At 36.9% G+C, this 26,995-nt stretch overlaps 1 protein-coding gene and 1 non-coding gene across 7 annotated transcripts in view; both read left to right on the top strand.

Annotated features, from left to right (window-relative positions):
• The window catches only part of LOC117338071 (chromodomain-helicase-DNA-binding protein 8-like), a 53,917-nt gene extending 32,060 nt beyond the window's left edge, over positions 1-21,857 (top strand). The window contains exons 31-44 of one of the 6 annotated variants that reach the window (XM_033899258.1): positions 2,977-3,188; positions 3,933-4,146; positions 4,750-4,874; positions 6,254-6,867; positions 7,419-7,511; positions 8,068-8,313; positions 9,600-9,690; positions 10,205-10,340; positions 14,378-14,447; positions 14,634-14,769; positions 14,922-15,094; positions 15,781-15,903; positions 16,600-16,704; positions 16,985-21,857. In XM_033899258.1, the coding sequence (XP_033755149.1) occupies positions 2,977-3,188; positions 3,933-4,146; positions 4,750-4,874; positions 6,254-6,867; positions 7,419-7,511; positions 8,068-8,313; positions 9,600-9,690; positions 10,205-10,340; positions 14,378-14,447; positions 14,634-14,769; positions 14,922-15,094; positions 15,781-15,903; positions 16,600-16,704; positions 16,985-18,457 (3,811 nt within the window). In that variant the 3' untranslated portion in view covers positions 18,458-21,857. Of the gene's footprint in view, positions 1-2,976; positions 3,189-3,917; positions 4,147-4,749; positions 4,875-6,253; positions 6,868-7,418; positions 7,512-8,067; positions 8,314-9,599; positions 9,691-10,204; positions 10,346-14,377; positions 14,448-14,633; positions 14,770-14,921; positions 15,095-15,780; positions 15,904-16,599; positions 16,705-16,984 lie in introns of those variants that run through there. The other 5 variants (XM_033899260.1, XM_033899259.1, XM_033899257.1 and 2 more) reach the window with 5 other exon arrangements.
• On the top strand, positions 1,431-1,533 carry LOC117338679. The gene has a single exon (XR_004535018.1). It is a non-coding gene; the product is annotated as a small nucleolar RNA U6-53/MBII-28 (small nucleolar RNA).
• Positions 21,858-26,995: the final 5,138 nt, after the last annotated feature.

The following is a 26,995-nucleotide window of genomic DNA, read 5'->3' as shown; positions in this document are numbered from 1 at the left end:
TATAGAGCTACACAAGAGAGAAAGGCACTGTTTAATAGCGTTTTAAATAGAACTATCCATTGAAATTAAAAAATAAAGCCACAACAATATGGAGCAACCTTTTTGCAACCATATATTAGGTACCTATTAATTTCAAATTTTTCTGCATGAGCAAATCATTTCAACGATAAACTCTATCATTCATTAAGAATGCATATGTATAACAATAATAAATTCTATGTACCGGTATGGTGTCTCTATCAACCAAATCCTGAAGTCTAGTGATATGAAAGATGTTTTGATGAAACAGACCAAGGTATTTCACTATAACAATGGCCGCCATTTTCACGACATGGTTGCCGTGACAGACCATCTCAGAAAGTTTTTTTAGCTGAAATAGAACTTATTAAACGCAGTGAGTAATGGTTTATGTTTGTCGAGTGTTAAATGTTAGCGGCATCTGTGTATACCAACAATTATATTGTAAATCGTATATTTTTCCCGTTTGCAGAGATTGTTGACATCGGAGGCGTTGCATACCTGTTCTTTTTTTCTAGTAGATACTCTTATTTTTTATATAGTATTATATCTCGGTTTACTGCCGGAACTTCAGACGCCTGTGCATAATTATTAAATGCAAACAAAAATACCCATGTTGACAACTTTTCTTCGGGTAAACCCTCGTGCTTTCATTGTGTTTGACAGTTCACATCAGTTACTGTACTGTGACCTTCGTTTCAAACGTTCAATTGATCCAGAAAGGCGCTTTCTAAATTTTGAAATCGCGAGAATTTTTTCCGGATTCGTCATTTATCGTTGACGAAAAAATAGGAGCGGTAAATTCTTTTTTTTATTTTAATTTTGATTTTGATAAAACAGGAGCGGTAAATCCGACGAACAATAAATTAAATTGGTATGGCCTAAGCTACAGAAAAATAGAAAAATATTATAAACGTTATATTTTCAGTGAAATAGACATTCCACAGCCCAATGCTGACGGGGAACCTCCAACTGCCTGGTGGGATGATGAAGCAGACCGATGTCTCCTTATTGGAGTGTTCAAGCATGGTAAATTGATTTATGTGCAACAATTATGAAACGAGTTATATCAACTATATTATTAGCACTTTTGCTAGCTGAGATACCAACATGTTGAATTTCTTATGAAAACCAGAGAAACCAAAAGATAAAGTCAGTCAACCAAACTGCGGCCTTTTGAAAAGAGAAGATTGGAACAAATACCTCTACTTCCTGCTCCGATATTTACCAATGATTTTATTTTTGTTCCCAGGTTATGAAAAGTTCAATGCCATTCGATCGGACCCATGTCTGTGTTTCCTGACAAGATGTGGACCGCCAGATGGCGCTGCCCTCGCTGCCGAACAGAATGACGACGAGTAAGGAATTGAAATCTTGACAAAAAATTTACATTAAATATATGTCCTTGTGAGTTCCTATGATGACTTGTCATGCTAATACAGAGGGCCCGCTGTGACGCTGGATGTGCTGGTGACACCTGGGCCGCCATGAGTTGACACTCTCTAACTGAGGAACATCACCTGATCTTTATTGATACCTTTGTAACAAAGTTATAAGTAGTTAAAGTGTGAAGGGCAATACTGGAATCAAGAGCCATTCCATCTCTCTGTCCATGGAAGTTTGTTTGGAGTAAAAATTATTCTGTAATCAAATTTTCATTAAGCTTGGTGGTTTTGAATCAACAATTGGTTTTCACGGGAGCTGAACTCTTTTTATTTATATCCTTCAATATAAAATAGAGAATGGTAGTTTTAAAGTTCTTAAGCTCACAGTTGTATTTTTTACTGACCGTGTGAATTTGATTTGACAGTGATGATATGGACGATACTCAGGGAAACACTAGTATATCTAAAGTGTTGGATACACCAGACGAAGGATCAGTTAGCTCCATGTCTGATGCTCTCAGTAAAAAAGGACCTGCTGTGGGGTCAGTGGGAACTCCACAACCACCTGAATCTGAGGGAGACAAGCTTCTGTGGCCAACTCCCTCTGACCTGAACACGAGACTGAGACGAATGATCACAGGTTATCAACGCAATCACAAACGTCAACTGGTGAAAAATGCTCAGAAAGTCAAGGTGGGTTTGCATATACCTTCTTGAAAATAATTCTGTATTTTTGGATATGGCAGAGCACGAACTCATTATAAAATTGTCAGATATGAAATAAAAATTATTTCGAATTGATGATAAGTGACAGCTGTATAAGTTGATGGCATTTTAGTGACATCTAAATGTTGAATATTTATACCCTCCTTGGTTATTGATAAAATTGTTAAATTAACAAACTCTTGTGATTTTGATGCAACTAGAGATGATGTTGCAATTCTCTTACAACTAATGGTAATATTTGTCGTGTGTACAGCAACTCCAGAAGCGTGATCGACTGGAGCAGGCTATCAAGGAGAGGGAGTCCCAGCGTCGGCAGTTCCAGCAGTGGTAAGTTTACAAACGGTTGTCATAGTTACAGAGAATTTGTGTAGAGTTCCTGTGTAACAAAAACTGGTGCATTCAAAGATGCTGCACATCACATTAGTCTTCCCTAAATCGCTTTAAATGGCAACCATGTTATAGAAATATACTTAATATTATCTAATATATATCTAATTAACACAAAATTTAGATAAAAAAATTATTGACTGAAATTTACATACCAGATATAAAGGTGGAGTAAAAGCTGATTTGTTCAGGTCACAATGATTTAATCACTTTGAATTTAAATGATTAAAATACGAGCTCAAATTTTTGGGGGTTGGTTATAGTGTATGATATGTAAGTTTTGGTATTGTATATAAATATACAACAGTCTAAATTACTCTTTGTTTGAGATATAGTACCTTCAATAACATACCTACAGTAGCAAACATCACCTGTAATTATTACTTTACTTTGTCCTGTCATTCTCTCATCTGGTGGCTAGGAATACTTTAATCAAACTCTCCACTGATTATGATTTCAGTCGCTGGTCTCGGCGTGAGGAGGCAGACTTTTATAGGGTGATATCAAGCTACGGTGTGGAGTTTAACCTGACAACAGGCAGGTACAAGTGGGACAGGTTTAGAGCACTAGCCCGCTTGGAGAAAAAGTACGACGAAACACTGACCGAATACTTCCAGGCCTTCTACCACATGTGTATGAGGGTCTGCAAAAAATTCAAAAATGATGACGATGGTAAGAATATTTTTGTGTTATTATTTGTTTTGATATTTCTTTAGAGAGCGTATTGGGCTATTCCAGTAAATTTCTTTCTGAACAGAAGGACTCTTGGTTTGTCAACAGGGATCACTGACTGAAATGATTTAAATTAAACAGTACCAACCATGTATAGAAGTTTTTTTACCGGATTCCTCACATAGGATATATACTTTACTTACTTACTGGAATAGCTCTCAGTATAATGACTTATAAGGAGACATTAAAATGCTGCTTATGTAATCACTTAAAAACTAATGTAATGAGTGTTTGTGAATCTGAAATATTATCACTGAACTAAATTTCTTTATTAACGTGTCATGCATATAGCATTTACTGTGAAGCTTGATATACTGACACTTTGAGCTATAAGAATTGAAAAATATTGGCTGACCATCACTATACAATTCTGTGAAATAGCACATTATGTTTAAGTAATAGTAGGCTACATATTTGAAGAATGGCTCTGATATATAGTCTAAATGACACTACTTGAAAAGACATGATCGGATACGGGTGATAATTGTAGCATAGCGTAGCACAATCAATCAGTAGGTATCTAACGATGTTAAGAAGAATGAATATGGAATATTTGTTTCTCTATCAAATGTTGCAATGTAGCAAGAAAGTACGCATAATCAATTGTGACTTTTACTGAATTCAGTATCTTATTTGGATCAGATGTATTGTATACAAAGTAAGAGTTAGGCATTTGTGTTACAGCTTTGCCTCCAAACAACATCTACGTGGAACCAATCACAGAGGAGAGAGCGAGTCGATGTCTGGCCAGGATAGACCTGCTGAATAGGATCCGTACCGACGTGCTTCCCCACCCTAAGTTTGAGGAGAGAGTGAAGCTATGTCAGTCCTCCTATGATCTGCCACCATGGTGGATACCAGGCAAACACGACCGTGACCTTGTCATAGGTGCTTCCAGGTAGGCAAATATGTTTCTCATTCCAGGATCTTGGTTTTGAAGGTAGGGGCCTGATGGTAGATAGTTTTGTACATAGGTAGGGGTCTGATGGTAGATAGTTTTGTACACAGGTAGGGACCTGATGGTTGATAGTTTTGTACACAGGTAGGGGCCTGATGGTAGATAGTTTTGTACATAGGTAGGGGCCTGATGGTAGATAGTTTTGTACACAGGTAGGGGCCTGATGGTAGATAGTTTTGTACACAGGTAGGGGCCTGATGGTAGATAGTTTTGTACACAGGTAGGGGCCTGATGGTAGATAGTTTTGTACACAGGTAGGGGCCTGATGGTAGATAGTTTTGTACATAGGTAGGGACCTTAGGGCTGATAGTTTTCAGCTTCTGATGAGAGAAAAGTTGTACATTTTGGAAATGTCTCGTGTACAATAGCGGTGTTTTTCTGTTCCCCATAGCACATGCATATCTGTCATAGGTTGATCATTATTTAATCACTAATTGGCAGAGTCTTGACTATGGTAACACAACACAGACAGATAAATGACAATTTAATAATTATGAGTTTTCAGTTTCTGTTCTGTCATTATTTTGAATTTTGATTTTACAGACATGGTGTTGTGCGGACAGACTACAACATTCTGTATGATCCAAGCCTGTCATTTAAAGATGTGGTGAAGAAAGGGGTTTTCCCATTCACAACCGAATCTCCTGGTCCTCAAGCAGCCACAAAAGGTTTGTAATTCTCCTGGACAATTCAGAAATGCTGAGTTTGCTCCAATGAAAATTAATTTACATTATAGGTTTGGGTTGTGACTAGTGCTGCAACGGTAATCCGTGGTACGGTACATCGCGATATAAATGGCACGGTTCGGTTCACAGTATTTTGATCTCGCATCACGGTACGCTCACGGAAACTTTTCTGGATCCGTGTAGCTGAAACAGGTGATTTAAATTTATTTAAAATCATTTAAGAATCAAAATTGTCGAGACGAAGTCTTCCCGATGTACTGTCAGGAATCCTTTATTTTGATTGGCTGATTACAACTCACAGATCTAGGTTATTTCCTAACCTGAATAATGTTTCTCGCTTCTTCATCAAAGGCGTAATTTTGCTACAGATCGTACGGCATACACCAATCATGTTTATCCTGCGTAAATCCCGGAGCCGTCTACGAAAGAAAAATGTTCACTCATCAATAACAGGGCCGTTTTCGTTTTTGCTTTACAAAAGGTTGGACCAGTGTTGTTAGTTAATGAAATAAAGACAGACCTGGTGATTTTATATTACTTTCAGACGAGCCTTGACAAAGACTTCTTAGGCATGTATTAACATTTGCAAGTCCGTTAAGATAAGCCTACTGTCAGTATTATGTTTGAAATATTACATTTAAATACTGACGAACCGGTTTGTCCTCATAAACAAACAGGCCCAGATCAATTGTAAATTGAGTAGAGTTCTAATTAAAAACAAAATAATTCAAGATGTAAATTAGATAATTTAAGAAGAAAACAGTTAATCTTTGTAAAACATATATTAACCTAATGTGTCAATTGTCAAAATGCCTTATTGATAATAATAAGCATGTCAAAACTTCTAAGAGTCAATTTTTAAAAACTTAAACTTTATTAACATTTTTTATAATTACAGCTGTAATGTGATGGCTAAATTTGTACAAATAAGTAACTTTGATAAGTGAATTTGTGATAGTACCCCTGGATTTATGTTTGTATCCCTCCAATTTTACACTTTACCCCTGACAGGATAAACTAATGGGGCACTCTGTAAATGTACCGTGATACGTACTGTACCGTGAGACCAGTATCGCGATATGTATCGTATCGTGAGGGAAGCGTATCGTTGCAGTACTAGTTGTGACTCTACATAACGCTGCCAGTGTGTTCATTAAATTGGAATTCAAACTTGCATTTCTGTCGATCTATTATTTTTAAAAGTGTTTAATATTATAATTTTGATTTGAATCATAAAAATTATTATTAGGAAAAGTAATCTAATAGTATAAATTAAAATTGATTTGCACAAAACTCAGACTACTTGACTAGAATAATTGTGTGAAAAAATATCTTTTGAAGGATGAAATATTTGCTTTCAGAAAAAGATGCCGAAAATGAATCCTCCATAAAGAAAGAAGATTCAGACGTAAAGGATGAGATACCGAAAATTGAAAAAATTGAAGGTGAAACAGAAACAGCAGAAAGTACAGAAGTATCCAATGGAGTTAAAAAGGAGGAGGATCCATCAGAAGCTGAGATAAAGGAGGAAGTGAAAGAGGAGCATGAGGTGAAGGAGGAAAAGGAGGAACAAGATGAACAGGACATGTCGAAAGACCAGAAAAGCATGGAGGTTGAAGAAATGGACAAGGAGGTGAAACAGGAGAAGGAAGAGGAAATGGAGGTGAAGACAGAAGCTGTTACAACGAATGAGGAGAATAAGGAAGCTGAAGACAAGCCAGAAATGGAGAAGGAGGAGGAAAAAGGAGATGTAGAGGTTAAGATGGAGGAAGAGGAGAAAAAACCGGTAGAAAATGGCCACCTAGATGAGGAGGATGAGGATGAAGGAAAGCAGGTAGATCTTGGAGTAAAGACCGAGGAACGGGAGGAGCCTAAGGTTCTTAGTGATACAGAGATGGTGCGTAAGGTGATAGAGGCTGTGAAGGAGCGACGAGAGGACCAACTCATGGACAAGAGGTTCTCCAGGGAGGATGAGGTAGGGCTTCAGCTCAGATGATTTAATACTTAAATACAATATTTTGGGTAAGGCTTAGAACACTAGGGTGATTTAGGAGATGTATCTTAACTGTAAGTAAGGAAGAAGAATTAGGAATTATTTTGGGGACTTCATTATGGTGGTGAAATTCTCGCTTCACCTAAGTTTATATTAACCCCATTAAGTCGTTTGAGAATACAATAGAAGAATACTTTCTACATCATTTTAAAGTAAAGTCTTGGACGAAATGAACAGTTAAAACGATTGTTATGAAATATGTGCATAAAAAACGGCGAGCCAAACACGGAGATTCATTCAATGGTTCGATTTATTGGCTTTAGGGTAGCAGTCATCAGAACAACAAGTATAAACATAAAATGATGACGTCATGAGCAAGTACAAAAAAATCAACCGCTAAACGGCAATTTAGCGGAGAAATAGATGCGTAGATGAAGTTGACAGTTGAATGTTATGAAAGTTATTCATTCTTAGTTAGTATGAAACCAGTTCTGTGGCTAAACTTTTATTTACAAGATAATTTCCTTGTTCAGGAGCTGCAGAATTTTATGATTGCTGAAGACTATGATTCAGAACTACCTCCAGGGGAATTCAATGCTTTAGGAGTCTCCCTCAACTGGCCAAAGGTAAAAATAGCATGAATATTGGAACTGATTAACATTGGTGAAAGTGTTCAGTTTATTTACTGAATTCAGTATTTTGGAAATAATTTCTGCCATGTGTCAATGTTAGATTTTGACAATACAAGATATTTCAGTATTTCGAGATTTGGATAATTTCACTCATGGATTAAGTCTATTGAAACTTCCAGAATGTGTTTAAATCATGTTTCTTCAGTCTGGTGTATTTAGGTATATATATTCAATAGGATATTGTCAGTAATGTTTTAACATAACGGTTTATGGTTCACATATCCATGTCAGAAATATTACCACACATGTGAATAAGATTGGCATGTAAGCTAGGGTGAATGGGTCATTGATAGCAGAAAAAAATCAGGAATACCATATCTACTCAAAATGCAGAAAATTACCTGTTTTAGAATGAAATATAATATCTATGCAGAAAATTTAGTATTGGGTAGAATGTTGTGTTGGGTAAGAAAACTATATTTGAGTGAACTGTAGACCTACAGATGTCCGATTTACTGCAGAAAATAACATCTGATTTGCCTGTTTGTAGGATCGTGTAGTATTTCACCGCTTAGAGCACATCTGTTACTGTGTGGAACAAGGAGAATGGCCTTTCCCCAAGAGAATGAACCCGCTGACTGACTCTCGCAGTGGCACTCCAATGGGCTCAATGACACCAAAGGAAGACGCAGACCTGAGTCATTCCGATGCTGGCGACTCCGTGTATGATGGAGTGAAGGTGATGAATGTGGGCGTAGATAGATTAGATAAGGACTTTGAAGTTCAGATGACAGAGGTAGGGACCGACATATGTCGGTGAGGCTTTGGATTGATTTGTCATGGGATGCCAGCTTCAGTATTCTCTTGTCGTTGGCTGTTTGAATGGCATACTGCTGGACTCATGTTTGCTGCATAATTCTTTGCCTGTGGGTTCATGGTTTGATGATTGACTTAATCGCCTGTTTTAAAACTAAGTTTGATATCGGTTGATCTCCTGGAAACCACCTAAACAACAAAATTCTTACATTTCTTATTTAAAGTCTGCAGCTCCTCAACTCTGGCTTTCAGACTTCAAAGTTGAATTTTCTTTATTAAGCCTTTAAATTGCTTTGTAAGAGTTCAAAAAGAAATGAAAATTGTTTTACAATTTTGTCTGTCCATCTTTCACAATTTCCGTTAAATGACTGCTAAAAGTGGTAAGTATACAATGTATAATTGTATATTACTATATATGTATACAAAATCAACAGGATTACTTCAATAACTTCCTGAAATAGTTGAAGTACAACCAAACTATATATATAGATCTATATTTATCCAATTTGGTACCCAGGAACTCATTGACATTATCCCTATTAAGTGGAAGATATATATTTTCAGGTTTTACTGTGGAAATGGAAGACTTTTTTTCTGATTACAAAGTTTTATGTTGTTTCTAAAGTTTGCTATAGAAACCATAGAGTAGTTAGCTAGATTTAATTTGTAAAGATTCTCTGTTCAGAAAAAAATTCAGTGTAATTTGTAGTATTGTTCAATAATTTGTTTTAACCCCTTTCTTTTCATTATCTTTACTTGTTTGTTTGTATACCGTATTTATCCAACAATAATCTCATGCCTAGTAATAAGCCCAACCATATTATTGCTCAGTAAATTTATACCAATAATGTAGTTTCACTTTGTAATAAGCCCAATCTCGGAGTATGAGAAATAAGTTGTGTTTGCCTCCTGGACTTATAACGGGATAAATACGGTACTTCCTCTAATTATTTATACCTGACTTTGATTTTTTTAATCTGATGCAGATGTAGCATGCAAGAATCTGTTCACAGTTAAACATTGTACATCTGTCTGACTTTTCCTTACATTTTCTTCTTTCAGTCTGTCTATGAAAATACTATTATGCATGAATGCCCTTAAATTTGAATCTTGAATCTGTATTGATAATTATATAACATAATTAATTTCCCAAAATGAATTGCAAAATAAGACATGATTGCAGGAAGTGAGATTTATCATGAAAAAGGTAATGAATGTTGCGAATTAAGGATGATCCTCTTCATGGTTTGGTTGTCATGGTTACAGGGAGATGGTTTGAAGATGACGTTCCACCGACGAGCTGCAGCACAAAGGAAATATGAAATGGAACTAGAACGAGAAAGAGAACGGGATGTTGGTATGTATCATAGTAGATTTGGAAATGGTATTTTTCTGATATCTGTTTAAATATCAATACACTTGTTACAGGAAAACTAGTAGTAGGCATGTTGGTGGCACCAGGAGCAACTAGAGGAATATCTCAACTTGTCAGACGGGGCACGCCATACCTTTACATGTCTGACCCAGCAATTAAACACTGGTATCCACTGATTTCCACAATCTGAAACTCAAATAATTTTAGGTACTTGGGTATTGAAGGAGTAAAGTTATATAAGTTCATCTTTGATATTTCATTGGTTACAATCACATAAGCTCTCTTCATGTAAGTGTTTGTAACCCCTGGAGTATCCAGGATATATTGGGTTGTATAAATCATACAGATGATCGTGTGCAGGACCAGGAGAGCTTCAAAGTGATAAAGGGGGTATCAAAATGATGGTTTCCTTTTGTATTTGATAATTTTTATATGTAAAATGAGCGACGTTGATGCTAGAAACTCTTTTTCACATTTTGAGTCCTTTCTGTGGCAGGAGGTCGTGTTCAACAGATACTCAACCAAAGTTTACAGTCAACAGCCTCAAGTGACGACAGCCAGTCCGACGTGACCCCTCGTTCTCAGGTACTCGGTCATTCACCACGCCAATCACCTCATCAATACTACTATCCCACAGGTTTGTCAAGTGTCCATCCAGGGTATACATACAAGCTGCCTCTGTTGTGTCTGCCTGTGTGTCGCTAGGTAGTTTTATACTTTAGTCTACAATTAGGCTTTGTAACTGTGTCTCCGTCCATTCTACAACTGTAATTATGTCAGGTACAGTCATATTAAAAACGCTGTACTGTGTTCTTAACACATCCAGGTCTATTGTATGACAGCACTATTGTGTTAAAAATGTTGTCTCGTGTTGTAAACACATCGCCGTTTATCATATGACTCACTTTGAGGGCACTGTCATGTTAAAAACGCTGTTTCGTGTTTTAAACCCCAGTCAATTATGACAGCACTGTCATGTTAAAAACCGCTGTGTGGTGTTGTAAACACATCTCCGTTTATCATATGACTGCACTATGGGGCACTGTCATGTTAAAAACCGCTGTGTGGTGTTGTAAACACATCTCCGTTTATCATATGACTGCACTATGGGGCACTGCCGTGTTAAAACGCTGTCCCTCTCTAGTTCATATTCTATAGCCAACAATTACACTGTGTAATGACTGCCATGTTAAAACGCTGTCCCTCTCTAGTTCATATACTAGAGCCAACAATTACACTGTGTAATGACTGCCATGTTAAAACGCTGTCCCTCTCTAGTTCATATACTATAGCCAACAATTACACTGTGTAATGATACCCATCATTGTCTTTCTGTACAATGTAGCCGAGACTCGGGTGATATACGTTGATCACGTTATCAAGTTATCTCTCTGTTGTCATATACACCATAGTCAAAAGTAACATTTGTGTTGTCGGTCTCTTTCATATGCTCTAGTCCTCCGACTCTATAATGATGCTGCTATATTTCCAAAATTTGATTAAAAATTCTTCTTTATCTTACTTAACCTCCCATTAAAAAATGATGGCATAAAAGACAATTTTGTAGAAATTTTAGAAGAAACTAAAAAAAAAAGGTTAGTGTAAAGTTAAAATCAGTATAGCTATTTCTGTGTTATACTGAAATTCATTCTGAATGGGTATTTGATTCTATACGCAGACATAACAGGAAGTGAAACATATGCTTGATGATTAGAATAAAAATCAAGCTTAAAATATGTATGTTAGACTCCACTCTACCAGTTCAAAGCCTCACCGTTTGTAGGCCTGAATCGTACTGTATTTAAACCAAACCCGTGTTGATGACTATCCTCTGTCATACTGCATGTAAGCCTTAGTCGTTCTGTGTGTAAGCCTCAAGTGTATCGTTGTAAATCTGTCATATTAGCTTGATAGTAGATTACTGCATGCCAGTAGATATATATTCATAGTGAACAGTATTATAATAGTATGTATAATAGTGAATTTACACAGACCTGAGAGTGTGGGTATCTGACTGAACTGTGTATGACAATGTTGTAACCTGTACTACAGTGTATGACCCTGCTGTGACCTGTACTACAGTGTATGACCCTGTTGTGACCTGTACTACAGTGTATGACCCTGCTGTGACCTTTTACTACAGTGTATGACCCTGTTGTGACCTGTACTACAGTGTATGACCCTGTTGTGACCTGTACTACAGTGTATGACCCTGCTGTGACCTGTACTACAGTGTATGACCCTGTTGTGACCTGTACTACAGTGTATGACCCTGCTGTGACATGTACTACAGTGTATGACCCTGTTGTGACCTGTACTACAGTGTATGACCCTGCTGTGACCTTTTACTACAGTGTATGACCCTGTTGTGACCTGTACTACAGTGTATGACCCTGTTGTGACCTGTACTACAGTGTATGACCCTGCTGTGACCTGTACTACAGTGTATGACCCTGTTGTGACCTGTACTACAGTGTATGACCCTGCTGTGACCTGTACTACAGTGTATGATCCTGTTGTGACCTGTACTAGTGTATGATCCTGTTGTGACCTGTACTAGTGTATGACCCTGCTGTGGCCTGTACTACAGTGTATGACCTTGCTGTGACCTGTACTACAGTGTATGATCCTGTTGTGACCTGTACTAGTGTATGATCCTGTTGTGACCTGTACTACAGTGTATGACCCTGTTGTGACCTGTACTACAGTGTATGGCCCTGCTGTGACCTGTACTACAGTGTATGACCCTGTTTTGACCTGTACTACAGTGTATGACCCTGTTGTGACCTGTACTACAGTGTATGACCTTGTTGTGACCTGTACTACAGTGTATGACCTTGTTGTGACCTGTACTACAGTGTATGACCCTGTTGTGACCTGTACTACAGTGTATGACCTTGTTGTGACCTGTACTACAGTGTATGACCCTGTTGTGACCTGTACTACAGTGTATGACCCTGCTGTGACCTGTACTACAGTGTGTGACCTTGTTGTGACCTGTACTACAGTGTATGGCCTTGTTGTGACCTGTACTACAGTGTATGGCCATTGTTATGACCTGTACTTCAGTGTATGACCCTGCTGTGACCTGTACTACAGTGTGTGACCTTGTTGTGACCTGTACTACAGTGTATGGCCTTGTTGTGACCTGTACTACAGTGTATGACCCTGTTATGACCTGTACTACAGTGTATGACCCTGTTATGACCTGTACTTCAGTGTATGACCCTGCTGTGACCTGTACTACAGTGTGTGACCTTGTTATGACCTGTACTACAGTGTATGACCCTGCTGTGACCTGTACTACAGTGTATGACCCTGCTGTGACCTGTACTACAGTGTATGACCCTGTTATGACCTGTACTACAGTGTATGACCCTGTTATGACCTGTACTTCAGTGTATGACCCTGTTGTGACCTGTACTACAGTGTATGGCCCTGCTGTGACCTGTACTACAGTGTATGGCCCTGCTGTGACCTGTACTACAGTGTATGACCCTGTTATGACCAGTACTACAGTGTATGACCCTGTTATGACCAGTACTACAGTGCGTGACCCTGCTGTAACATTACTACAGAGATTAGTGTAATGCTATATGTATGTATGACCCTGGATGGCACATTAGACCAAGAACAAAGTGTAGTGGTAAGACCTCCCTACTAACAACCTCACTTCCTTAGCTCCACACTAATAGTAATCATCTGCCCTCTAAACTTGCCTCCCATTGCTTAATTCACTTCCTATTCTATCACAACACTAATTTCACTTCATATTTTGTGCATCATCTCTGTACAGTAGTATCCAAGGAACCTGCAATGGTGTATTTTATTGTTTCATTGATATATTAATGTTTCATTATATCACTGATCACTGGACCATATCAGAATTATATATAGCCCTAGTATCCACCAGCAAACTTGGATCAAACATCCATTAATCACTCGACCATAGCAAAATTGGATCATAGACAACTTGGTCCAAGCAAACATGGATGAAAGCACCAATACTCAATGAACCATAGCAAGCTTTGCTTATATATATCCCTGATGGCAACTGGGCCCTTTGATGTGGGGATCAATATTCTGACAACTATACATCCTAAAACTTATATCCATAACTATAGCAGGTTTTATTTTCCTTTCGTTTGTTTCATCTGCTTATTTTAGTAAATATATATCCATAACCATAGCAGGTTTTATTTTCCTTTCATTTGTTTCACCTGCTTATTTTAGTAAATATATATCCATAACCATAGCAGGTTTTATTTTCCTTTTGTTTGTTTCATCTGCTTATTTTAGTAAATATTAATGTGAGTAGATTTTGCATGGCCATCACAGTCATTTCTTCTGTTCATTAAATAATGCTAAAAAAATATGTTCACATTGACAAAGTCATTTATACTCTTGATTCAGATAATGATTTTGAAATTACAATGTATGCAGTAATGTTGCTGAAAAACAAAGAAATAATTAAAAAAAAAAGAAGAAAACTGTCTTTTAGATAATAGTAAAAAACAAAAACATTTTTAAAATCCATTTGTTTATTTCTGTTTACTTACACTTTTCAAATACTGATTTCTGAACCATTAAGTGACTTGCAAATCTCTACTTCAATCTTCTGATCTCTAATCTTGTATGATGTGTCTAATTATATTGATGTTTTATTTTGACAGACTCCTGCTGACCTGATGACCAATGGTGGGCCAGAGTTTGATCCGGTTCTGTTGAAAAGGAGTTTGGTAAGCTACAGATCGTATTGTCTCTGTAGAATTAAATGATGTTCAAATCTTTGGTATCACAACAGCTTGCATCAGCATAAAGATTGTATCACATGTAACAAATATCTTGTGGTAATGAAACAAGGTCAGATCTAAACAGTGTCATTACTGAATTGTAGATTATAAATTTTGATTATTTCATTAAAGATGGAGCATGCGCTAATGTTCCCGGAGAGAAGACGAAGAGGTCGGAAGAGGAAAGCTGAAAAAATGGCAGAAATTGCTATGGCCGAAGCACTGGCTAGAAGGAGTCAGGCGCGAGCCATAGTAAATTTAGAATGTGGTAAGTGTATATTATTTTGGAAGCAACTATGTAATGTTCTTACTGCTTTGTATTAGTAATCAATATTTGCTCTAATTAGCTTTAATGGAGTAGGTTTTGTTGAATTGAACCAAGGTTCTGTTGAAATCATGGATGCAATATCTTGTGTGCAGAAGCGCGGGTCCCTGTGATAAACTTGGAGGATGGTAGTCGCCTATCTGGGGATGAGGCTCCATTGAAAAAGGACCTTGACAAGTGGCTAGATCGTCATCCTGGATACATGGTGGACAGGCCGGGCGAAATGGAGGAAGTTGAGGACTTCTCAGAAATGGCAGCATTACAGCGGGTAATACAGGGTTTCCTGGACGTTTTGGTGGGGAATAGATGTTTTCCTTTATTGAAGAATAGAGGTTTATGTTAGAAAGCAGGTTTATATGTCCGTTACCGGTGAAACCGGGGGCAACTACAGGTTTTCACTTCGTTCTTCTTGTACATAACATTTAAGTTTGTCAGCACTCTAGCGGCTTCATTCCTCGAGTGATTTTTTTGGTCAAACTTCACACAATAAAGGACCATATCTTTTAGTCAAGTTCACTGTTTCTATGTTTAGAAAATCTTTGTCAGTGGTCTAGTGATTTCAAGGTCACTGTTACTATTTTTAATAAGGGCTGGTAGGGGACAAGTATTGCTTTAGCCATACCCCAGTATGCTTGTTCTAATCTGATGCTGTTAATTTGTTGTAGTTAACTGCTGTCTCTACTCTCAGCCAAGTTGATGTTACAATTTATACTTATCACTGTCATTTCTTACTCTCGGCATTGTGCCATGTTAGTAGAAATCAGCATGTTTAACAATCAAAGATAAAAGCTTTTCTAATATTTTGGATTTGGTAATTTAAAATTTTACATTCTTTGCATTGGCTTAATACATTGCCAAAACTAAATTTACACTAAATTCAACTGCCATAAGGTGTAGTAATGCAATTGTACATATGATTGGAATACCTAGTTTTAACACTAATGATGTTGTTAGTTACAGGAAACCCCAGAGAGGAGAAGAGGGCGGCGACCTCGGGTTGACCCTGCTATGCTGGACCATAATAAGTTAACAGGAGAAGAAAATGTATCTGTTATTCACAGATTGACTGGAAAAAAGGTGAGTTATCATTGAACATCATTAAACCAATAACTACGCTTGTTTCACAAGTGATATGGCGATTAATAAAATTTGTAACGGTGTGTTATTGTTTTTGTTTACACACTGCGGTGTGTAATCACTTTCAACGCCTCCGATAGGTCATTTGTGATTCTAACAATTTTGATTGGCTAATCTCTGGCCACAGATTTTTTTCACTATTTTCGCTTATTCTTTTTGTCGTCTGTCATTCAAGAGATCATTACAGACACATCTGTGAATTTTCTGCGGATCAACATTGGCATAACTGGGTGAGATGGGTATCCTCATGGAAAGGTCGATTAATCTGGGGTTTGAGTTGTACAAAATAGAATTTGATATGATGTAAAATAGACTACGCAAGGAAGCGAGATAGATCTATTGCAGTGATCATGTTTAACGAAAAAAAACTTTTCAAATTTAGAAAACACACTAAACTTAACTAACTCTAGTTAGATAAACATGATAAACAACCAAACTCTAGTTAGATAAACATGATAAACCGTCACTTATTGGGTACCTCTTTATAAAAAAAAGAATTATAAAGATTTATCAGTATTTCATTGGTGAATGTGATGGCCCCTGGACTTATTGCATGATAAACGTGGTAACATGTAAACAAAAACGCTGGGTAAAGGTACTAATGATGATCAAATAATCATGTTCTTTATTTCTCAGATAACTGGTGCTAAAGCTCCGCCGCTGAAATACCTAGCCGAATGGTTAGAGCAAAATCCTTTCTTTGATGTTGACTCAAAGTGGACAGACCTAGTCAAAGCAAAGGTAAACCACTCTTGTGTTTGCCAGTTATCTTTCATTAATATATTCGGGCATTGTGTTTGCCAGTTATCTTTCATTAATACATTCGGGCAAACAATTATTGTCTTGTGTAAAGTTTACACCTTGTGTTAATACAAAAGACTTGTTTACTATAAACATCCATTCCTTGTTACTCATTCTCAGTGTGTTCCACACTATTGTGTATGATCTATAAATTGTGTCCACTTGATTTGTGTTAATTTTACACCAACATGTTTTTTTCATTTTAAAACTTGTGTTGCAGGGCAAGCTTCCCAAATCCTTAATGTCTCGCGTGATCACACCTTCAGAGAAAAGAGGGCGTGGAAGACCACGTGAAAACCTTCTGTCACAGTCAGTGCTGGCTGGGGAGAACCCCTTCACATCCATGGCAGGATTTTCTGGGATTCCTTCTCCAGGCATGATGGCTGGCTTTCATAAACTACCTCTAGGGATGCCCTTTGGGTCTCTACCTCCACTTGGAATGGCCAATCCGATGCTTGGGTTGGCTGGCTTTATGCCTGGACTACCTACCTCATCACTTACCAAAGAGTTTGAATCTTCTTCTAAGAAAGACAACTCTCCAAATAAAAAGGACAAGTCAGATTTAAAATCTGCATCTAGTAGTACCCCGACACCCCACCCATCATTCCCAAACCTCATGTACAATCCACTAATGTTTAACCCCTTACTGGCGGCCCAGGCTCAGCACCTTGGTTTCTCCCTCCCTACCAGTCTTCCCACCTCCTTCGCCTCACTGGCTGCTCAGTCGGCCATGATCAATGGTCAGGGAGGTGATTCTGACCTGGAAGAAGGGGAGATAAAACGTTACACTTCAAAACAGCAACAGGATATTGCGCAAGATCTCTCGGTCAAAAAGAACTCTGAGCCTTCTCTGAAGCGACATCGTGAAGATCGTGATAAATCCTCAAATTCTAAACTGCTGGTTGACCAGGAACAGCCATGTGATCTCTCAATGAAAGTTAAACCCAAGGAACACTCGTCTCATAAAGAACAATCAAGGGTTCAGCAAAGAGAGCCAAATAAATTACCTCATCACAAAGTACCTCATAAAGATCAGCTACATAAGGAGCATCACAAAAGTCACCACAGGGAACACAAGGAATCGCACCACAAGGAATCGCACCACAAGGAGTCGCACCACAAGGAATCGCATCACAAGGAATTGCATCACAAGGAATTGCATCACAAGGATTCGCATCACAGAGAACATAAAGAAACTCACCACAAGGAAAAAATTGATAAGGAACAAGCTTTAGAACTGTCTCAAAAAGAATCCAAAGATTTCACGAAGGTAAAGACTAAAATACAAAGCTCATTTAAACTGAGCCGGATTGTTGACTCTTTGAAAGACAAGGTGAAAAAAATGGAAGATAAAGGAAAAAGTAAAAAGTCGAAACTTGACAGTATTTTATGTAAACTTGGTTCCAAGATGGATGGAGACGAGGAGAGTAGTCAGTCAAGTGTGACACAGGAGGGTAGGGATGAGGAGGCCAGTGTAAGTATGGAGGGTATGGAGGAAATGGGACCAGATCCAGAGGAGTCTGGTCTGGAGGGGGTGGGACCTGAGCCAGAGGAGGCTGGGGAGGAAGAACCAGAGGAGTCGGAAATAGCAGCCAGTGAGACTGAAAACAAGGAAATGGCTGAGAATTCAGTAGGTGTCGTTGAAGACACAGAGAAAACTGGTGGGGAGGAGGAAGAGGAGGCCGATTCCTGATGTGGAACTTGTGTTGTATCATTGTCCTTGTAGTGCAATACACTACAAACCTCCCCAACTGTTATTAGTGGTTTACACCAAAGCTCCCTTACCAGTGTGTGTGTGTGTGTGTATGTGTGTACAGGAACGAGTGTGTCTGAGTGATATACTGTGATTATGCATCAGATGTGTTGTGAAACTTGTAAAAACAGTCATCTCTCATCATGTCTGTTATTCCTGTGTCAAGTGTGATTTCAGCCATTCGTCAGGATATTCTTTCTCCAATCGTGGATTTTTTTGGTGAAAAGTGCATATCAGTGAACAAATATGGTGTATTTTTTTGAGTGCCCTCTGGATCTTACCACCTGCTGGTAAACTGTTTACTCTGGTGTGGGTCACCTACTTCCAATTTAATATTCACCGTTACCAACAGTGGGTGTCACTATTCCTCTTCAGGCCAGATTTGTTTGGCCAATGTCAAATTAATTTTGCTCACCGATGATTGATTTTGCGTTTGATACGTTTTGTAAATATGAAGTCAGAATTTATTTTGTCTACTTTGTCTATAATACTTTATAGTTGTTTTGATTTTAAATGTTTCCCAGGTATAATTTACAGATAAGATCCAGGTAACCGGTCATTATCAAACATAATATTATGTTAGTGTGTCTGTTGTAGACACAGGAGTACAGCATGCTGTATTTTGAACCAAAGATGGCATGAGAAACACACAATCAAATTATAAGTAGATTGATGAGATGAAATTTATTAATAGTGTTATATTAGTAATGATGAAATATTGATTCAAATATACAGATGAATTGCGAACAAACATAATTTTGAAGACCATGGTATTGGCTTTAGAACAAGATTTGTGTGTTTCTGGTAACATGACTGGTTGTAGGGTAGGTAGCACAATATGTATGATCTCAGCAAGGGTTATTGGTACGACTGTGTCCCCCCAGAACTGACCGCTTGTATCGAGGGGACAACGTCTTAACCATATTTCAGGGCTACCCTCGCAGTTTTAGTATTGATTTGTCAAGCTCTTAATTTATTGTAAACATGCTTATATTAGCACAATCCTATTCAGAAAAGTTCTTCAGCAGATCATTTGTTGCACATCCGAGTGAAACATAAAGATGACCGAGTATAGTATCAAGATACTGGAGCAGATTTAAGTGCTAAAAATTTGGTTGCTGCTAACATAGGTATGTTGACAGCCATTGTAGTCATTCATATCTAGCATTAGAAATCATTTTCATATTCTGGTCAACACTGTTAGAGGAGCCTTTTCTTCGGATATGAATCAATGCCGCTGACGGAACACTGAGCCTATGTTATGTAGTCGGTAAACCAGTAACTAAGATGTAGCTTGGGGTTCAAAGTCATAAGATCTATGATATTTTCACACAAAAACATTGTCTGTTTTAATTGATATAATGTGTAATGGAAATAAGTTTAAACATTTTTTTTTACCTTGAATATAATGTGAGAAATGTGTTTTTGTATGTTGAAAATTTGTAGGAAATTATTATCTGTATAATAGTAATTAATCGTCAATATCTCATTGATTATGATTATGACATTGAAAACAACAATGTAAGGTATCTTTTTAATTCATGTATTGCCATTTCCCTGAAAACTAAACATAGATTTTTTTACTTGTATATCATAGATACTATGACTGTTAATTAGATTACTGTAATGAATTGAACAAAGAAAAAGTAACTGAAGATTAAAAAAAAAAAAAATCTGAATGAATTAAATTAATTTTAATGAAGTGTCGAATGGGAGAGGGGGGGGGTCCAGATTTATTAAGGCTTTAAAACTTAAAGGGAAACAGGCTTCCTTTCATCAGTGTTGTGCCATCCATACATTGACCACCATCATTATTTTTCTGTACTTGTATACTTAAACCATTCAGACTGTACAAACCTTGCACTGTCCACCACCTGACTATAGGTAATGGTATTTATCAAAGCTCTGTCTATACTTACACTGCAAGACCATAGTAAAATATATTAAAGTGACTATAACTGTAAAAATCACAAATCACTTAGAAAACATTGTCTGGTGTAATATTTTCAAATAATGTTTCATAAAACTAGTGCTTTCCCTTGATTACGAAAATTAAAATGCTCACAATCATGGTTTTTAAATACCTAAATCACTGAAAAGCAGTACCATTACAATTCGGTAGGTCCTACAAGAATTCATTCCTTTAACACATACATTTAGAGAATATTTTTGCAGTATAGGCTCCTGTATCTATAAGAAGAAATCCTTGTTTAATGAGTATGAAGTCTACAGTTATAGTCGCTTAGTGGACAGAATTATTTGTTCTACATTTGTTTTGCATTCACTGTATACAAAGTCTTTTTAGTGGTATTGGACAGTGTGTAGAATGTACAGCACCTAGTCACAGGGACTTGTAGGTTTAGAACGCCTGAAGATATACCCTGGTACACCAATTAGTGTGAAAAGGTATATTCCCTGACATTCAAGTAGAAATTGATTTTATAAATTAACTCTTTACTGTCTGGAGTCTATTTTGTACTGCACTCCATGAACAAGGCTATAACTATTGTCTTGACTGCTGTATTAATAAACCTACAAATCCCTGTGATCCACTCATGAATTGCTCAGTCTCACTCAGGTGTCTATGTAAAACTAGTCGAGATGTGATCACCATGTCATACGAAATGCCAAATGCAGTGCAATTCCCTTTGATTCTATAAATAAGTCTGATTCAGAATGAAATAATCAATTCCATAATTATTATGAGTATTGCATAAGTTAATTGTAGTATACCGAGGTCCCTCTTGTGTTAACTGAGCTACAGGTAGCTTGGAAGTACACAGTTATGGACATGCGGCAATGAAATAGTATGTTAAGACATTTAAATTTAATGAAATGCAAATTGCATTAGAAAAGCATCTTTGATATTGATTATTTTTAGTTTATTTTTCCCCTTGTGTAACCCTAGTTACTCACTGCTGTACGATGTTTGTGTAAAACTGTACAGTGTCTGTGTAATGTAATATGTAGGCATACATATCTAAGTGTAAATATCACATCTCACCTTCACAAATTGTTCACACATAAAGACAGATATGAACTTTGACCTCTGGTCACAAGATTCAACAGTAAGAATTTATATTGATGATGTAATATTTTCCAGATACCATGGTTACATGTTTTTTTTTTTGTTCTCTTAAATCAAAATATTGATTGTACAATGAAATGGGTGATGTAAGTTATTGTAATCTGATAAATTATTGACGATGTTAGTCACATGGTTGCCGCTACATGAGAGATTTTCCTACTGTATTAGCAGTGTGAACTGTATGGGTGTATTTATTGAAAATGACAACAGATTGTATGCATCATTATTTTTTATTAAAAACATGGATTTGGTGTTGCTTTTTTCCTTGTCTTTTTACTACTTCATTATATATATATAATTGAAACCTGTATCAATCTTGCTCCCTTTCTGCCACAATTTGTCAAATTAACCTGTATAATTTGACTCCTTGAGGGCACCAGGCCACTCAGACTTTGAGGGTACAGATTAAGCCAAGACCAACCTGTCTAATCAGACTTTAGAAAACAACCATAACCCATCATATTGGACTATATGTCACAAAAGTTTTGATTGGATTACAGATGCTGGATTTGACTGGATGATTTGGAGGTTAGGTAGGTGTTCAAATTGCCTTTCGTCTGTGGTACGCTCATCCTTTGGTTCATTATGCATACAAAATGGCAAGTGTATTTGAAATTACTTTGTTTCAACAGACACCAATATTTTGTAAGGTCACCCATTCGTAAACAATATACTTTACCGACGTCTCAATGGCATAGAGACCTGATATTGGGCCTATAGCTTCCGTGGGGTGAATGGCTATCGAATGACATGACCTTCATTCAAGGTCACGGGTCAAATATGCTTAAATCTTTAGACTACTTTTCATTAACAAGAGACCTGATTCTGGGCCTATAGCATGCTTGGCTGAAGGGCTGTCAAGATTGTTCAAATGAATGACCTTGACCTTCATTGAAGGTCATTGGGATCAAATATACTAAAATCTTTAAACGACTTTTCCTGGTTAGGCTAGAGGACCAGAGATCTGATATTGGGCCTTAAGCATGCAGGGCAGAACGACATTGACCTCAAATTTAATGTCACTCATAGGAATCTAATTTGCCAAAGTATATCAACTCGGGGCACAGATAAAGCCCATAGGCCTCTTGTATTTGATTTGTACTTTGTCCCCTGCTTGTTCTGCGATTATTTTGAGAGCGATGGTCATCCTGGATTTATTCCGGCATAAAGAGCTAGAAGAACAAAATGGTTACTTATAGTCTAACAGTCTCCTCTGTTCCCAACACCAGATGTTATATATAGTTTTACGGACAAGTGTCTGGTGTAGAAATGTGGCTGTTAAAACGTAAAACACTAGGAATTTGGCCATCTTGGAATTCAACCATCGGATTTGGTGATTTACCACAGGCAACTGCTTTCTCTTTCATAAATATTTCACATGATGTGCAATAGGGGTTTTAAAAATACCAAAGGTCAAGGTCGCTGTGACTAAAATAGAACCGAGAATAACACAAGATATATATGGTCTTTACAGAGAGCTAAACTTTTACATAAAACTTTGATATACAGATGTATAGGGGTTTAAAAGTTCCAAATGTCACGGTCACTAACACATAACTATCACAGAGATTTGTATTGCTTATTAGTTTTGCGGACTTGCAATATTTCTAAATTGGTTGTCATGGTATGTTGTTCTGTTACATTTTTTTTTTTTTTTTTTTTGTTAAAAATGGGAATAATGTTGAGAGGAAAAATAAAGAAAATGAAGGAGAGACGATGAAGAAAATTTTGGTTGACAACATCGACCTTATGTGGAGTCTTGGTTCCATAATTAAGAATTATCGGAACAGATGACAAATACCATACCGATCGTAGACGTTACAGGCTTAAAGCAGCCGTGTACCTTGACTAAAGCAACGTTACGAATATGGACAGCAATGTAATTATTGTAGTACCCCTATATTGAAATGTGTCGCAGTTGAGTCTGTATTCATTGGCTTGGTCCCGATATCACGATTTATGTGATGGGCATCGACTGCTGGCCAAAAACTTGCAACACATTTTTGGTGAAATTTTACTATCGCTCTGATCTCATTGTGAACTGTTCCAATTCCTTGTGTTGTATGAAGTTTGTTGTGTGCACAGAGTGCTTTAATGCCTGGTAGTATGGTTGTCGCGTTCCGTAGTTTTTATTTCCGTAACGTTTTTCTATTTGGTTTACTACAAATGATTGAATGGTCTTGTGGTTAAGATAAAATGTGAAGGAAAACTGAAGACATCAATCCGATCCCACTTCAATATTTATTTTCTTATATTGAAGTAATTCCTCAACTTAAAAAAAAATCTGTAAAAATCTGGGGTCTGATAGGTCAACAATAAGTGTACTAAAAGGAGTAACCGTAAGTAGAACACCACGTTAAATTACATAACCATCAGGTTAATCAAGGGTAATTATATTCCAGGTAACTGTCACGTTTAATCATGGTTAGATAATGTCCCAGTTAACCATTAAGTTTTAATCAGGTTAGATAATGTCCCAGTTAACCATTAAGTTCAATCAAGGTTAGATAATGTCCCAGTTAACCATTAAGTTTTAATCAGGTTAGATAATGTCCCAGTTAACCATTAAGTTTAATCAAGGTTAGATAATGGCCCAGTTAACCATCGCAATTAATCAAGGTTAGATAATGTCCCAGTTAACCATCACGTTTAATCAAGGTTAGATAATGTCCCAGTTAACCATTAAGTTTAATCAAGGTTAGATAATGGCCCAGTTAACCATCACGTTTTATCAAGGTAAGATAATGGCCCAGTTAACCATCACGTTTAATCAAGGTTAGATAATGTCCCAGTTAACCATTAAGTTTAATCAAGGTTAGATAATGGCCCAGTTAACCATCACAATTAATCAAGGTTAGATAATGTCCCAGTTAACCATCACGTTAAATCAAGGTTAGATAATGTCCCAGTTAACCATCACGTTTAATCAAGGTTAGATAATGTCCCAGTTAACCATTAAGTTTAATCAAGGTTAGATAATGGCCCAGTTAACCATCACAATTAATCAAGGTTAGATAATGTCCCAGTTAACCATCACGTTAAATCAAGGTTAGATAATGTCCCAGTTAACCATCACGTTTAATCAAGGTTAGATAATGTCCCAGTTAACCATCACGTTTAATCAAGGTTAGATAATGTCCCAGTTAACCATCACGTTTAATCAAGGTTAGATAATGGCCCAGTTAACCATCACGTTTTATCAAGGTAAGATAATGGCCCAGTTAACCATCACGTTTAAACAAGGTTAGATAATGTCCCAGTTAACCATTAAGTTTAATCAAGGTTAGATAACGTCCCGTTAACCATTAAGTTTTAATCAAGGTTAGATAATGTCCCAGTCAACCATTAAGTTTAATCAATGTAAGATAATGTCCCAGTTAACCATTACGTTTAACCAAGGTTAAATAATGTCCCAGTTAACCATCACGTTTAATCAACCTTAGATAATGTCCCAGTTAACCATCACGTTTAATCAAGGTAAGATAATGTCCCAGTTAACCATCCCGTTTAATCAATGTAAGATAATGTCCCAGTTAACCATTAAGTTTAATCAAGGTTAGATAATGGCCCAGTTAACCATCGCAATTAATCAAGGTTAGATAATGTCCCAGTTAACCATCACGTTTAATCAAGGTTAGATAATGTCCCAGTTAACCATCACGTTTAATCAAGGTTAGATAATGGCCCAGTTAACCATCACGTTTTATCAAGGTAAGATAATGGCCCAGTTAACCATCACGTTTAAACAAGGTTAGATAATGTCCCAGTTAACCATTAAGTTTAATCAAGGTTAGATAACGTCCCGTTAACCATTAAGTTTAAACAAGGTTAAATAATGTCCCAGTTAACCATCACGTTTAATCAACCTTAGATAATGTCCCAGTTAACCATCACGTTTTATCAAGGTAAGATAATGTCCCAGTTAACCATTAAGTTTAAACAAGGTTAAATAATGCCTCGGTTAACCATTAAGTTTAATCAAGGTGAGATAATGTCCCAGTTAACCATTAAGTTTAATCAAGGTTAGATAATGTCCCAGTTAACCATTACGTTTTTATCAAGGTTAGATAATGTCCCAGTTAACCATTAAGTTTAATCAAGGTTAGATAACGTCCCAGTTAACCATTAAGTTTTAATCAAGGTTAGATAATGTCCCAGTTAACCATTAAGTTTAATCAAGGTTAGATAATGTCCCAGTTAACCATTAAGTTTAATCAATGTAAGATAATGTCCCAGTTAACCATTAAGTTTAATCCAGGAGATAATGTCCCAGTTAACCATCACGTTTAATCAAGGTAAGATAATGTCCCAGTTAACCATTAAGTTTAATCAAGGTTAGATAATGTCCCAGTTAACCATTAAGTTTAATCAAGGTGATAATGTCCCAGTTAACCATCACGTTTATAATCACCAGTCCATCATTCATACCCAATATATATATACCACGGAGCACGAGAGCTCGTTTGAGCTGATGTGCACGTGGACTTGAAATTGATATATAAACTAAAATAATGTAGTTAATTGCAAATTGAAATACATTCTGATGGACATTTCTTAATATATATATAAACATGAAATTTGGAAAATACATCAAAAATTCACTAGGGCAAGGGGCCATATTCGGCCCCAAATGTTCCCAAACAAAATCACTGCCTATGTCTTTACGTACAGAATAATTACAAGTTTTAGGTAAAAGTTTTGCCGAAATACAGAAACATATAATTCCTGCCAATGGCTAGAATATAATGGCACTTGTTTATTTTCTGCAATTCGATCTATACTAAAATTAAAATATTGTCAGATTCGCTAGGAAAAATATCTAATCATGTCCCTAACAATAAGCTTTTTAGCGTGGTTTTATTTATTTATTTATTGTACAAAAATGTGAACGGAGGTGTCCCAAAAATATGTCAGCAAAGCAAGGAACACAATTAAACCAACCTAGCTCTCAATCTTTCCATATCAAAAGTAGAATTGTTGCAATATAGCAGTAATATCTTTTGGAAACATACAACGGATCACTTAATAAAAATTTAATTTTACTGTAAAGTCATCATTTTTATAGAGGGTAATACTCAACATATTCACGAAAAGATGTGCGTACACACACGTACGTAATTTAGGCCTATATAGCAGTTTTCCTAGAGTAAGAACTTTATTTTATCACGGTAGTTGTACATGTAGCATATTCATCACGGACCGTAAATATCAATGTTTGAGTATTTAGTATTTACAGGGACGTAGACGATCTAAATACATATGACTTGATGTTTTTTACTATTTAACCATCCCCCCCCCCCCCCCCCCCCCCAAAAAAACAACAACAAAAAACAACAACGTATACATAAATGTATGTTTGTGAGTTATTGTTATTTTTTTAACTGGTCTGT

The sequence above is a fragment of the Pecten maximus genome, chromosome 11 (genome assembly GCF_902652985.1).
Source record: "Pecten maximus chromosome 11, xPecMax1.1, whole genome shotgun sequence".
Classification (NCBI taxonomy): Eukaryota; Metazoa; Mollusca; class Bivalvia; order Pectinida; family Pectinidae; genus Pecten; species Pecten maximus.
Note: the sequence above shows the minus strand (reverse complement) of the source record. Positions and strands in the feature narration are given on the sequence as shown.